This window comes from Rattus rattus, chromosome 16, assembly GCF_011064425.1.
Source record: "Rattus rattus isolate New Zealand chromosome 16, Rrattus_CSIRO_v1, whole genome shotgun sequence".
Classification (NCBI taxonomy): Eukaryota; Metazoa; Chordata; class Mammalia; order Rodentia; family Muridae; genus Rattus; species Rattus rattus.
This window is the reverse complement of record NC_046169.1, coordinates 10,591,194-10,606,904: the sequence shown is the minus strand read 5'-3', so window position 1 is coordinate 10,606,904 and position 15,711 is coordinate 10,591,194. Positions and strand designations below refer to the sequence as shown.

The window sequence follows — 15,711 nt, the reverse complement described above, 5'->3', positions numbered from 1 at the left end:
GAAGATGTTAACATGGTTCTGGTGGGGCAATTACACAACTAAGAGGTTATTATTGTCAGAAATGCTTCAAGTGGCTAATGAGCAATGTGGGATCTCTACTTGTAATTTGGAATTCACAGCATTGTTCTTACAGTATGGCTCTGGAAAGGCTCCTTTAGCTGGGGAATGGCTCAGTACACAGAGGGAAATCAGACCTCACAACCTATGCACAAAAGTCAGATGCCATGAGAGGCCTTGCTCACTAAAAGAGAGGGATTGAGTCACAGTCATGCATGCACACGAATGTACTCACATATGCATATGAGTATACATATACACACAAAAAATAAATAAACACTAAGAAGGCTGAAGTTTTGTGAAGTAGGAAAAAGTATTAAAGTATCAGGTCACTGGGGCCAAAGAAATGGCTCTGTGGTTAAGAACACTAGCTGCAGGCTGGAGAGACGGCTCAGCAGTTAAGAACACTGACTGTTCTTCCGGAGGTCCTGAGTTCAATTCTTAGCAACCACATGGTGGCTCACAACCATCTGTAATCTGTAATGAGATCTGATGCCCTCTTCTGGTGTCTGAAGATATAGCTACAGTGTATTTATATACATAATAAAGAAATTAAAAAAAAAAAAAAGAACATTAGCTGCTCTTCCAGCGGACCCAGGTTCAATTCCCAGCACCCACACAGCAGTTAACAAGGGTATGTAACTCCAGTTGCAGAGCATCTGATGCTGTCATCTGGCCTCTGAAGGCCCCAAGCATGCATGCGGTATACAGATTACTCATAGGCAAAACACCCGTACACATGAAATTTAAAAAAAAATAAATTTTAAAGCAGTTCCTTACCAGTTGGGGCTGTAATTAAGCCACAGAGCTCTCATCTAGCATGTATGAGGCTGTGAGCTGGATCACCAGGCCCATGAATATGTTACTTTGTTAGCAGATAGCTGCACAGCTGCTGACTAATCAACTTAAAAATATATCCTCCTCAGAATATTAACTCAGTGTCACTGAGCAGTCACAAAGTTCTGGAAAACCTAAGAGAGTTTGCTTGTGTCGTAAGCTACAAGTGACCCATGACAGTTGTAAACTCATGTTCCCATCTGAGAATCCCTATGTGTGCCAAGTGCTAAGGAAAATGGAGAATTTTTAACTTGGTGAGGAATCTTAGGATAAGAATTTTTCTTTACATGTACACACACACACACACACACACACACACACACACACACACACACACTCAACCACATACCTAATGCCATTCCCATTCCCAGGCCCATGTGCTAACACATGGAAGGACCTGGAACTTCCAGGGCAGCCCATCTCCTATCCACCAGCATACATTTTCCTTGATGTCTTAGATTCTTCCTTGGGTAAAAGTTGTCAGAATCAAAATGGAATCACGATGTTAAACCTTAATAATAAAGTTGGGGTGTTACAAGAGCAGACATCGCTCACACACACCCATGATAACAAGACCATTCCAGGAGACTCTGCTGGAATGGCAGCCTTCTACAAAGGTTGTTCCCACTTCACCTAGAAAACTCTGAAGGACATCCTATCTGGTCAGCAACTGCTTGGACCCTGGACTGCCACTAGACTTACAGTTCAAATCACCCCATGCAACTTTTAAAGGGATGTTTTCTCATTAAAAGCTCTTTTCTTTGCCACCTTGAATGCACACATGACTTACTATAACACTTTCAGTCCCACTGCAATGTTCATTCCCAATAAATCTGTCTTTGGAAATGGCTCAGTGGGTAAATTAAGGCTCTTGCTACCAAGCCTGACAACCTGAGTTTGATCTCCAGAACTACATGGTGGGAGGAGAGAACCAATTCTTTTTTTAAAAAAAAGATTTATTTATTATATATAAGTACACTCTCGCTGTCTTCAGATACACCAGAAGAAGGCATCAGATCTCATTACAGATGGTTGTGAGCCACCATGTGGTTGCTGGGATTTGAACTCAGGACCTCTGGAAGAACAGTCAGTGCTCTTAACCGCTGAGCCATCTCTCCAGCCTGAGAGAACCAACTCTTACAAGGTGTCCTCTGACCTCCAAATTTGTGCCGCAGTGTTCACCCCCCAAATGACAAATGTAATTTTAACAAATTTAAAAACATATGTCTGTCTGGCAGTGGCTCATGACAGTGTGATGGGATAGAGGTCCCCGCCTGCCTCCTCTGTCTTTATAAATTGACGTAAATTGTTTCAGGCTACTGAAGAACAGCTCAGGTTTCGGGTTTTCCGCAAGCGTGTGAAGTAACTAGTTCCAGAAATGAGCCTACTGCCAAGGAGACCAAGGAGAGGCAGCCACTCCCCCACCTCCACCGGAACCCAGAGACAGGGATTACTCAGAAGGCAGGTTCAAGGTGTGGGTGGTGCCCACCTGTCTTCTGAGCACTAGAAGGAGGGGGCAAGAGGATCAGGAGCTCAGGGTCACCCTCCACTGCACAGTGAACTTGAAGACGGCTGGAGTACAAGAGACCCTCTCTCGAAAATCTGGTTAAGAGCAGAAAAAAAGCACTCAAAGAGCAAATGGGCACAGGAAGTGTCTCTTGAGGACAGGACACAGACATGGCCAGCACATGGAAGAAGCAGTGGCTTCCTTGTGGCCTGTTCCTGGAAGTTCCCAAGCTGCTGCCTGCCCTTAGGTAACAAAGTTCATGGAAAAAATACAGGTTTAGAGCCAAGCACTCTGTTACAACCTTGGCCACCTCCAACTCCAAGAGGCATGTGTCTCCTGGCCACACTGAGCAGAGCAGAACATGTATAAACCCCCCATTTTCTATCAGAAAATGCCCAACCTAGAATCTTGGGTACACATGAAAGCTGAATCCCACAGCAGACCTCTCTCCTCCAATGTGTGTGTGTGTGTGTGTGTGTGTGTGTGTGTGTGTGTGTGTGTGTGTGTGTCTGTATCTGTGTGAGCATGTGGAGCCATCTGCTGTCTTCAGTTGTCCCCCGGTTTATGTTCTGAGATAGGGTCTCTCACTGAACCCGGAACTAGCTGCCTCGCCTAGACTGGCTAGTCTACGAAACTCCTGTCTCCATATTCCAGCACTGAAAATTATGGTGCAGGCCACCATATGCAGCTTTTTACAGAGCTGTGGGGATTCAAGCACTTAACTGACCGAGCCATCTCCCAACACATTTCATTGATGTCAATAAATGTCAGGCACCACAGCAGACTTTTGATGGGCTGCTCTTTGGTCACAAGTCCATTGTCTGCTCTCATGGAGTCTGTAGCTTCAAATCTCAGTGGTCCTAAATGCTTGCCTTTTTATGGAGAAGACACCCAAAGCCAAAAAGGCCATCCTGTTCCAGGAAGGGAGCCCATCTAAGGCTGAACAGGAAGGTCCAGAACAAACGGCAGTTCCACCCATTCCCCATCCTCAAGATACTGACTTTCCAAGGTCTTCAGCCCTCAAAGCATCCTGGGTCACAAACAGCCTAAAGGCTCCTGCCTGCTTGGCCTCCAAGGTAAGATGCTGGGTAACAAAAGCCAATCATCTGAGTAAGTCGGCCTTTGAAGTGTAAAGTGGGCTCTCAATGGAGGGCAGGTCTGCCCAGCAGAGGTTGTGTGGCAGTGTGTGGAGACATTATTCTTAGAATGCAGGGAGTCAGCCTGGGGCCAGAGGAGCTGTGCCACATACTAGTATACCCAAGACACCTCCCACCAGAGCTAACGCCACTCTCGCAAGGAATAAAGGGCAGTGGGGCATAGTGACATGGAGCTGGGATCCTAACTAATCAGGAAGATGGGGTAGGGGGATCACAAGTTTGGGGCTGGCACAGGCTACATAATGAGACCAAGGCCAGCTTGGAAAAAATAATGAGACCCTGTCTCAAAATAAAATGAAAAAGGATCTGGAGGGCTGGAGAGATGTCTCCATGGTTAAGAGAATTTACTACTTTTCAAGAGAACCCAATTCAGTTTCCAACACCCACATCAGGCAGCTCACAGCCATCGGTAACACCAGCTTCAGGAAATCCAACCTCTCTTCAGGCCTCTACACGTGTGTACACATACAGATGTAAAAAACAGTCTGAAAAAAGAAGGTCTACCTTGCTCTGTGGTAGAACAATCCCCCAGTCAGTGGTAGAGCATCTGCCTAGAATCTCTCAATGAGGATGGGGTTTATCTCAGTCATAGAGATCAGCCTAGCATATGCAAGCCCCTAGTTCCATCTCCAATCCCACACTTTCACGCACACGCGAGTGCGTGCACGCACACACACACACACACACACACACACACGCACACACAGAGCACCAGCCCCCAAACAGTCCTGCTGACCTCACACTTGCTCTTCCCATGATTATAAGCAAGCCTTATCCTTCACTCTTCCCAAGGTGCTGACAAACACCACATGGCCCTGCCGTCACTCTCCCATAGTGCATGCAAGCGATTGTCATCTTTATCTCACCGACAGGACACAGAGCCCTCTCCTCGTGGCACAGGCCCTAAATTCCAGCCCCTGGGAAACTACCAAGAGCTGCCTTCCAACCCAGTGTGTTCCACCTCCACCTCCGCCTGCCTCCCAAACAGGCAGCCCATATTTTGATAAGCTAGAAAATCAGGAAATCACCACACAAAAAAGCAATGTTTATGGAAAACAGAGCCCAAACACGACAAAGGGCATTCCCATGGGTGCAGGGCAAGTGCCCCAACGATTCACTAGAAGCAGGTGAACTGCCAGCTGGAGCCTCCGTTCCTGCTCCCAAGGCACGTTGGCCTCAGGCATCGCCATCCTGGTGCTTCTAATGCGGAAGCCTGACAGAAGCTCCTGAAAGCGCGCAGCAGCAGCCTCTATTGTGCGAACAAGACTTGGGCTGCGCCCAGCTGTATGACAAGTGCCGTTAATCTTAGCACTTAGGAGGCAGAGGCAGGCTGATCTTTGTGAGTTTAAGGCCAGCCTGGTCTACATAGTAAGTTGTAGGCCCAGTCTGTCCGTCATTGGTCACTGTGTTGTGTTACCTGGGTGCCTGTTACAAGGGCATCTTTGGTTCCCCGCTGAGCCAGGCTGGCTCTTGCCTTTACATCCCCCAGGCCTACGCAGAGGCTCTATAACATGCTGTAATGCTGGGTAAGAAGCATGGGCAAAAACTGAGGCTATAGCTCAGTGGCAGAGTGCTTGCCTAGCATGGGTGAGGTCCTAGGTTCAATTCCCCAGGACTGCCAGAAAGAAAGCGTGGGGAGGAGGTGCCACAGCAGAATGGGCATTCCTGTGACAACTAATCTAGTATAATTCTCAGAGCCCTTGCCCTGGCCAGAAGGCACAAGGCACCTTCATCACACCCGGAGAAGAATGGCAGCCAGGAAAGTCATCCCTTGGGCTGGGCCTGCTTGGGCAGTAACATGACCCCTACAGTCCAAGAAGTGGGTCACTCAGCCTAACCAATGAAGAATGGACTCTTTATTGAAAAGGTTTTCATAGCCACAGAGAGAGAGGCTGTGAGCTGGGAACTTCCTCTGGCCTGGCCTCATGTGAGCACAGTGCTGAATGAGGTGGACAGAGAAAAATCTACATACTACACCCACAGTAGCCAGCATACACCACTACACAGGCTTGCCAAAGCTCTACCTCACCCAGATGACACAACAGAAGGATCTAATGACAGACCCATGGACACAGGGTCCCAGCAGCAGCCCCTCTGATTGTCTCATCAGGCCTGCTTTGTGCAAAAGAATGCCCAAAATGTTCCTCAGGGGATTGAGATCTCAGTTCAGTGAGTAAGAATGTTTGTTATGCAAACATGAAGACATAAGTCCTCTGCACCACATAAAATGCTAGGTGCTGCTTTGTACCTATAACCCTATCATTGAGAGTGTCACACAGACCACTGAGGCTTTCTGGCCACTAGCCTAGCTCCAGGCTCAGTGTAAGACTCTGCCTTAAGGGAATAAGGAGGAGACTGATATAGGAGGGACACCTAAAGTCCTGTGGCCTCTGTTCACACATAGTTACACACATCTACACATGCACCACACACACATTACACAAGCGAATGCAAAACAAAGTAATGCTCCACATCCCAATATCAAAGTCCTGGGTGCAAGTGTACATGTGTACACATGCATGTGTACACGCCCCTATCTGCATACACATGTAGCTCCAGCCCACACCACCTCTTTCCTCAAAAATCTTGTTGACCTCACAGCAAGATCACACACACACACCATGAGGTAAGGACGGATCTTGCTTTGCAGTCTAAGCTGGCCAAACTCTCCACCTTGCCTCAGCCTCCTTACTGTTGGGAGGTTTTCCACCACACCTTGGCTACAGGAAGTCTCTGAAAACAACATATGGGGCCGGGGAGATAGCTCACCAGGTAAAGGCCCTTGCTTCACAAGCCTGAAAAGCTGGAGTTGGATTCCCAGAACCCATTGTGGAAAAAGGGAACTTGCTGCACAAAGTTGTCCCCTGACCTGAGTGCACCATAACATTGTGTACCCACCCTTCTCTCTGTCTGTCTGTCTGCCTGCCCCTCTCTCTCTCTCTCTCTCTCTCTCTCTCTCTCTCTCTCTCTCTCTCTCTCACACACACACACACACACACACATTTTTAAAACAGTCAGTGGAATGGCTTGGTAAAAGCACTTGCCGCTAAGCCTGATGGCCTGACGTCGGTTCCTGGGGCCCACACGGTGGAAGGAAGGGAGCTGACTCTCACAGTTTGACTTCTAACCTCCACATCGTACACATAAAATAAATCTAAAACGTTTCTTGCAAAGAGTTAACTAAAAACTAACCTTTGGGTACTTGAAAAAAAATAAATTCTGGCAAAATAACTTTTTTCCATCAGTTGAATAATAAAGCAATGAGCACCAAACCACCAACCTTGTCCTTGAGGCCAAGCTGCCCTGCTACTGAAGTCCCCAAGAAGTATGACAACCAACCTCCAGGCCACCTGAGGCACTGCTGACCTGCTGCAGCTCCTCCTGCAGCCACTTGGCACCACAGTCCCTTAGACCTGGCAATGTCAGGAGGCTCTATGACAAGGGTCCTCTTTGTCATTCTACCCAGCCACCCTAAGATTCCTAGGACGTCTGAGAGGACTCTCTGGAAAGTCAACGACACAGAGCCCACGGGTCTCTGGGACTAAGGGCTGGATTTGGCCTAACACTCTATACAAGGTAGCAGAAGCCACTGGAATGGGCCACCAAGTGTCCCACAGTTAATGCACATGGCCAGTAAGGTTACCCCGACCTCTGACGACAACAATGACTCTTCACAGCCCCACTGTTCCCCCTTCCCTCATGTTCTACTCCCTCGCCTGTCACCCTGTGGCCATCCTTCCACACTGGATCCCCGCGCCCCTTCCTCACCTGCTGTGGTGGTATCCACATCCCTCGCCGCCAGCTCTTCCACATCTGACTTCTTCCTTAGCTCAAACCTCCGGGACAAGCCTTCTCGGGGCTTCCATAACTCCTGAATCAAGAGGGGCTTCTCATTGTCCCCAAACACTCGGAAGCACTGGGCCTGCCACCGCTGCCCAGAGTCCCCAGCCTGGCCCACAACATCACATAGCACATACTGGCTGGCACACTCGGGATCCAGGGCATAGCGCTCCAGTGCCTCTTTCACCAGCTCCTGGGCGCTGGAAGCGCCAGTGGCCAGGACGCTCTTATAGTGGGTGCCTGTACAGACACTGTCCCCAAACACCTTCAGGACCCCAGGGGCTGAGAGCTGCGTGGAGAGCTCCGAGGGGTCATCACTGGCACCTAGGCTGCAGAAGGTGGAGTCTAGGTCACGATACTTGTAGCTCAGTGTCCGGGACAGCATAGTGGATAGTAGCTGGCTCTGTCGCTTCAGTTTATTCTTGGTGGGAGGAGACATGATGAACTGAGTCCCATAAAACATGGTGAGTGCGTCCTCATAAATAACCACTGAGGCTTTCAACCAGTGGCTGGGGGAAGGCTGGAGCCTAGGAGGACAAAGCAATACAGGTTAGGGCCAAGTATCAAGGACATCAGAAGCAACAGAGACAGGAGTCCATCCCAGCAGAGAAAACAGTCCTGAGCCACCCTGGCATCCATACCACCTGAAGCCAGATCCCAGCAATGGCACTGATAAGTCAGAGCCTGTGAGGTGCAAGAGACAATGGGGGATCTGATAGCCTAAAGTACTTCCAGGGAAAGCCAGTGGCAGGAAGCAGGAGTAAGTCCTAGTAATCTGTATCTGCCTTTGGGCTGCATCACTTCTGAGAAGGGCTGGGCACAGGAGCAGCGACTGCAGGTAGACAGGACAAAGGACACAGTATCTGTAGGGCTAGTTCTCTGTCCTGGGGGACATGCCCACTATCTAGCCATGTCAAAGCTAGAAAAACAACAACAAACAAAAAACAAGCCATACTCAACTTGGGAACAGAGCCCTGACCTTCTGTGAATTCAATTTTGTCTATACCAGCCTTTTATACAAAAGACAAAGCTCGTCCCAAACACAAGCAGAGCTGGGGAAATGGTCACAGCCACAGCCATAAAAATAGAAATAATAATAATAATAATAATAATAATAATATAATATATGTATTATTATTATTATTATTATTATTAATAGGAGGAGGAGGGGGTAGCGTCACAACCCTGGGACTGAGAAGATGGTTCTGTGGGTAAGGGCATTTGCTGTGTAAGCATGAAGACTGAAATTCAAATTTCTAGCACCCATGTAAAAATCTGGGCATACCCCAGCACTGTGAGGGGTAGAGACAGGAGGATTGCGAGAGCTGACTGCCGACCTAGCTCCACGCTCAGCTAGAGACCCTATCTCTGAAGAGTAAGACTAAGATTTCCTAGCTTCCGAATCAGCAGAGGTACACACACACACGCACGCACGCACAGGCACACAGGCATGCACACTAGAAACACAAACCCCAAGAAAATGCTGCTCCCCATGACTTGGCAGAGGAAACTGATCTTGACTGGAAGAGATCCCTGGTGGAGGAGGTTTGTCCCATCAGAAAAGACACTTCCCTAGGACTGAAGCTGGGCTCGTCCACTAGGCCAGGAGGAACAACACAAAGGGTGCCTCCAAGGCTGGTGGAAGCATCCTTGGAATGTGTGCATTCCACCCACCACATCCAGCCACCCACCCGGCCACCCAAGCCCCTCCAGAGAGAGGCTGGTTCCTGAAGAACTCCCAGGGAGCAGGAAGAGTCTGTGTACAGCAGAATTGTAATCTTAAAGACTGGTGTCCTGTGGGATTTAGAAGTGGAATTATCATCTCCCTCACAACAGTCTGCAGGGGCTGGAGAGCCCAGAGAAGGAAATAGGGACTTTCGGCACTGCCACCAGACAGGATGAAACAGAAAAGCTGCATGCACTCATCTCCTGATGACCACACCCGACTCCTGCACCACAGACAAAGGCAGAGAGATTGGTGAGCCAAGAGAGGAGTGTTTTCTTTTCTTTTTTCTTTTTTCCGGAGTTGAGGACCAAACTCAGGGCCTTGCGCTTGCTAGGCAAGTGCTCTATAACTGAGCTAAATCCCCAACCCCCGAGAGGAGTGTTTTCTAGAAGGATCCAGACAAGTGTGTCCAACCTGCAATCCTAGGATGATATGCAATCAAGGATGGCTATGAAGCATGTCCAAAACAAAACTGCAAACTTACTTGAAACATGTGGCTTTTTGGTGGTTTGGTTGTTTTGCACAATGCTTAAGTGTCTGCTTTGCAGATGACATCACATTGCAAAGTCAAAAGGTTAAACACACTTGCTAGTGACTCAGGACCCAGAGAAAGCACCACAGAGACCTGCCACATTGAGTCTAGCTAAGTCACCAACCTCCCCTTGGGTCCCCAGCCTCCACTCAACCACATTGTTATGGGTTGGAGAAGTGGCAGGCTAAAACACAACCACTCAGGGTGCAAGACTCTCAGGGGCTAATAGGATGGCCCAGTGGGTAAAGGCACTGGCCACCAGGCCTACTGGCCTCAGTTTGACCCAGAGACCATGAGAACCAATTCCCCCAAACTGTCTTCCAATCTCTGCATATGTGTCATGGGGTGTGCACATATACAATACATGTCAAATAAATAAATATTCAGAAGGAAAGAGTGATTGTTTCTTGGGGTTGGAGAGATAGTTCAATGCTTAAAAGCATGTGCTGCTCTTGCAGAGGACCAGGGTTCAGTTCCCAGTGCCAACGTGGCATTTCACACTCATAAGTAACTTCAATTCCTGGAGATCTGATGCTTCCTCTGACCTCTGAGAACAGGAGACACATGGCAGACACTCATACACATAACATAAATCTAAAAACCGAAACACAAAATAAGTTTAAAAAACAAAAAAAAAAAAAAAAAAAAAAAAAAAAGCGTAGGTAAAGCAGAGCATGTGGTCCACATCTGCAGTTACACCAGCTGGGAGGTGAAGGCACAAAGACCAGGAGTTCAAGGTCAACCTAGCTACACAGAACTTCCAGGCCAATCTGGGGTACAAGAGACCTACTCTTAAACAAAATAAAACAAGACAGGACAAACCCTCAGGGAGCCAGATGTGGTCATGCCTATACTGAGATCCCAGCAACTCAGAGGGGGTTAAGGCAAGAGAAACTTAAGTTGGAAGCCAGACAAGTCCGAGGCCACAAACACAGCAAGATCCTGCCTCAAAACAAAGACCCCACAGGGAGCCAGACAATGCAACGGTCCAGACCTCCAAACCCTCGCTGAGAATCAGATTTCTTCCTGCTCCTTTCCTGAGGCCTCTCCCCACCAGCAGCTCCATCATCACAAAGCTGAAAAAGCAGGCCCCCATACCAGTCCTCCAGAGACGCTGACCTAGGCGCCTGAGCCCTGTGGGAGGAGTCAGGGCTCTCCAAGAACCTCCAGTGTGCTTTATATACTCATGCTTGAGCTCTGAAAACCAGCTCTCTAGTTCCTACTTACACCCACCGCCCACCATGCTGTATGGACCAGCTTTAGGAGACTTGAACTTGCCTATAGATAGATGGTATCCAGAGAAGGTGGATAGAAAAATGGAAACACAAGGCTGTGTGTCTCAGTGAAGAAAATTATGGAGGGTGCAAAGCATTGTGTCTCCTCCCCCGAGGATGTGACAAACGTCTTCAAGAACCCCTGAGAAGCCTAGGACTGATTGATTATGCTCCCCTGCATGGGATTGTCACTTAAACCACAACAAAAGCATTTTCAAAGAGCCAGCAAGACGGCTCCATTGATAAGCAGATGACCTGAATTCAAACCCCCTAGCACCCACATAAAAAGCTGGGTGTAGCTGTGCATGCCCGCACCCTCAGCGTTGGGGATAACATCTGCCTCCACACACTGTGGCTTCTCCAGCAAAGATGTCCCCTGTGCTTCACAGAAGCAACTGGAGGGAATGGAGTGCCGTGGGACGGTGTCATCTGAGAATGTGGGCTAGACCAGAGGCTTCCAAGGAAGAGACAGGTAGATACTGAAAGCTCTCAGCTTCTACTGTTCTGGCGTCTGCTTGTGTAGGTACCAGTACACGTATTCCCACACACTTCACTTGCCCCCTCTTCCAACACACACAGCACAGCACAGACAGTGCCTTCGCATGCAAACATGGGCATGGTTCTATGCCCAGAACCCACGTGAAAATCCAAGCCAGGGGAAATGAAGACAAGAAGTCCCAAGCCATTGAGTAATTCTGTCTCAGAAACCCAAGGTGAACAACTCATGAGTAATCAATCTCTCCCAAGGCAAAGCCCTGGCCTCTGCGTGCATTCACACCCGTTCCTTGGAAGCCTCTAGACCAGAACACATTCTCCGATGACACGGCCCTCCACAACACTTCGGCCCCCCTGCCACTTTCCTGTAGCACAGGGGCCATCTCCACTGGAGGAGCCTCAGTGTCTGACGTCTAACTCAGAGGGGCGACGATGTGCCTCAGTCACCGAAGCCTGTGGCCATAGAAGCCATGGCTTCTGGAAACCATGTCCAGGAGTAAATGTAAACACAATGCCAAACTGTCCTCAGGCCGGAGAAATGTCACCAAGTGCACTCCAGTGTTTAAACGGCCCAGATCCTATGCAGAAGTGAGCGGGCAACTCCCACGTAGGCTGCACATCTTGAGCAGGCTGGTTCGGTCTAACTGTGGATCTGCTCTAACAAAACAGAAATGCTAACTGGGCATGGCGGCGCATGCCTGAAGTCCCAGTCCTCTGGAGGTGAGAGGCATGAGGAACTCAAGGTTACCCTCAGCTTCAAAAAAAGAAAGTGTGAGGAGGAGAAATGGAAGCCCACATGGTTCTCATATATAATCCCAGCACTCAGGAGGTAGAGACAGGACAAGCAGAAGGTCAAGGTCACTGGGCCATCAAGATGCCAAAGGTGCTTGCTGCCAAGCACGAATGTTCAATTCCCACATCTCACATGCTAGACAGAGAATGGACTCCCCAAAAGTCGTCCTCTGACTGCTACATGAGTACCAATTGAGCATGCGCATGGATCAACAGACAGTAAATTATTAAAATTAAATGTTAAAAATCTTTAAAAATGTAAAATGTATATGCACAGTAAAAGAATAAATAAATCAACATAAATTTTTTTTAAAAAAGTTCACGGTTGTCCATGACTGTGCACCTTGAGGCCAGCCTGGGCTACATATAGCCCTGTCTCAAAATACATAAATAAATAAGAAAGAGGAGAGAAATGGAAACGTACAAAAATGTAACTACTAGGTCCCCTCCTAAGGTCTCGGGGTCACGGGGTGCAAACTAGGACCTCAGAAGTCCACAGGGATTCTCAGACAGAGTTGGGGAAACTGTGGAGAGCAGGAGATAACAGAACCTGGGTGGATGTGACTCATTCCTCTCCCGAATCCCTTCTCAACTGCCCAGAGTCCCAGTGAATGCTGAACTCTCACTTCTTTGAGATTATCCACAAAGTTTTTTTTTTTTTTTTTTTTTTTTGACTATCCTCGCCAGCCACTAAAGAGTGACGCCAAGGGTGGCCACCTGCTCACAGGCCACTTCCCTTCCTGATCACAGAATCAAGAGTGTAGCCTGTTTGTCCAAACAGGACAAAAATGTTTCTCAAAAGGCTACTTGGAATTCAGGGAAAGTCCTACAGAGTAGAGCACGCCCTGGGTAACCAGATCTGTTTTTCTGGAAGTATGACCTGTCTTTTCCTTTTTCTGTCTCATTCTCGCCTCTGACACACAAACATTTGAGGACAGCTCAAGTCCCACAGAGTCAAGAGTACATGCAGGGCTCTCGCTGTGGCTGCCTCAGAAACTGCCTCAGAAACTGTGCTTTAAAAAAAAATAATAATAAGAAAGAGAGGAAGGAAGAAAAGAAAAAAAGAAAGGAAAAAAAGTAAGGTTAAGTCACAGAGACCAGGCAGGCAGTGAGGTCAATGACGGCTGACATGGGTGGAGGGACGTCTCTGTTCCAACAGGACAATGTGGAACACATTATCATTCCAACAGAAGAAAAACTGAGCAGTCAACTTTGCAGGCGGCACATTAGCCTCCTCCCCTCATCCACAAATTCTATCTTTATGGCTCCAGCTGGAGGGAAGCTTTAAAGGCGAGCATAATTCAATCAGGTTTCATTTGGTCCGCTAGTCACTTAGCAAAAAGGGACTGATTTCTCCCAGTAGGATTAAAGACAAGCTCCTCTCTGGAATGCACAAAAGGTGGCCCACAGCACTGAGACACCAGTAATCAAATTCTTTTTGGTAATTCAGATTAACCAAACACTCGACAGGCGACAGAGTCTGGAGAGTCTGGGCCGGGCAGGTCTGCAGCCTGTCAGGCCCCCATCCCAGGGCTCCCCAGGGACAGAAGCCAGATCCCTTTGAGGGCCTCGGAGTTCCAGCTCAGCATCTGTCTCAGGCGCGGCACTTGTCGGGGGACTGGCTGGAAATGATACAGAAATAGCTGGAGAAACAATGCCTCTCGCGGGCACACGGATAGGGAGGAGACACGATGCGGGACGGGTGTAGGCGGGGGTGTCACCACCATCCTAGTGGGAGAGTGCGGGACTCCCGCCTTGGAGCTCTTTCGAGATGTTCCTGGTTAGATTGCACCTCCAAGGCACCACCAGGTAAACTGAGGCCTGGAAAGGTTCCTCTGCCACGAGTGACGGAACCCGGATCGCCCCTGGAAGTCCACGGGGCCACGCAACCCGGCTCAGGTGCAGCTCCCCCGGGCCGCTCCAGGCCCCGTGCGCTCGCCGGTTTCCATGGCAACCGAGCAAGCCTACCTCTATCGCTCCCCGACTCGCCGCGGGGACCGTGACCAGCGCGGCCCCGCCCCAGCGCGTGCCCGGCCACCCGTGTCTCAGCCCGCGGTCTCCGCACCCTCCGCGGGTCCCTGGAGTCGCCCAGCGGCACCCCCTGGGCCATCCTCGGCCTCCGCTGACCTTCCTTCTCGCGCCCCGCACTCACCTCAGCGCAGCCCGTCAGCGGCGTCCCCCGCGCGCGGCTCCCACGCCCGCCGTTAGCCGAGCTAGCGCCCGGCTCCAGGCGCCTCCTGCCGGCCGCGCAACGGACAGGGCGAGGCCTCCGAGGGGGGCGGGGCCTCTGGGGGTGGAGCCTGTAAGGGAGGGGAGTCGGGCGAGACGAACAGAACCCGACACCTCAGCGCCCAATGGGCAGAGACGGAGCCTCGAGTGGGCGGGGTCACACGTATTAGGGCGGGCCTGGCTGACAGGGAAAGATAATCTGTGCGCTAGCGCCACCTTCTGGTACCCAACGGTAAGGACGATTCCCTAAGAAGTGTGGTCCTTGGGTGGGCGTGGCCTCTGTGAAGGGGCGGGGCTAGTCTCCCAACGCCGACACGTGGTATCTCAAGGGGCGGGGCCTCAGGGGAGAAGGGCGGGGCCTATGCTCTGTCCAGCTACTTCAGAGTTATGTACTCTAGTTAAGTAGGTGATGTTTGGCCCCACTCCAATTAGTGGACAAGGGTGGAGGGGTGGACAAAGATGGACGGTACATAACTGTGCCACTTGATATTTATGAATATGCATGAAACTGACCAGGGAAAGGGAGGCCAGATTTCGTTTTATTTTATTGAATATATTATTCATTCCTTGACAATTGCTTGTGTGTATATAGTGTGTGTTATCAGCATTTAACCCCAGTTCTTTAATTTTAATGTAGTCTGTAGAATTTTATCTTATCCTTTAGTTAGGGTCTCATAAATCCCAGACTGGCCTCAAACTCCATGTGACCAAGGCTGGCCGTACACCCCTGTTGCTATTACAAGCTTGCCCTACCATGTCTGATTTATGTAGTTCTGGGCTCGAACCCAGGGCCTCATGTATGCAGTATAAAAGTGTCACGTCAGCCCTAAGCAGCCAGAATAAGTCAAACTATGGCAGACTACCTTAAAACCATGCAAAATGGGACCAAATCAGCTCTCTAGGTCTTTGGTCCACATGCCTTCCTAACAATGTATTTTTACTTTGACTTCTTTCTGGTATGTTTATGATCTCAAAATGCAGACCCTAACCCAAGAAGTATATATTTTTTGTGGGCAGTTTATAGAGAACTATGCTGTAGAGAAGTAGTTCTCCACTTTCTCAATGCTGCAACCCTTTAATACAGTTCCTCGCTGGGTGGTTTGAATAGGCATGGCCCCCATAGGCTGCTGTGTTTGAATGCTTGGCCCATAGGGGTGGCACTATTAGGAAGTGTGGTCTTGTCGGAGGAAGTGTGTCACTGTGGGGGCAGGCTTTGAGGTCATGTGTATTTAAGCTGTACCTAGTATGATATGGTCAGCCTCCTG

The 15,711-nt window shown here is 49.3% G+C and overlaps 1 protein-coding gene across 1 annotated transcript in view; it reads right to left on the bottom strand.

Annotated features, from left to right (window-relative positions):
* The window catches only part of Radil (Rap associating with DIL domain), a 61,065-nt gene extending 53,144 nt beyond the window's left edge, over positions 1-7,921 (bottom strand). The window contains exon 1 of the mRNA XM_032886861.1: positions 7,327-7,921. Within this exon, the coding sequence (XP_032742752.1) occupies positions 7,327-7,861 (535 nt within the window). The 5' untranslated portion in view covers positions 7,862-7,921. The remainder of the gene's footprint in view (positions 1-7,326) is intronic.
* Between the last annotated feature and the right edge of the window lie 7,790 nt (positions 7,922-15,711).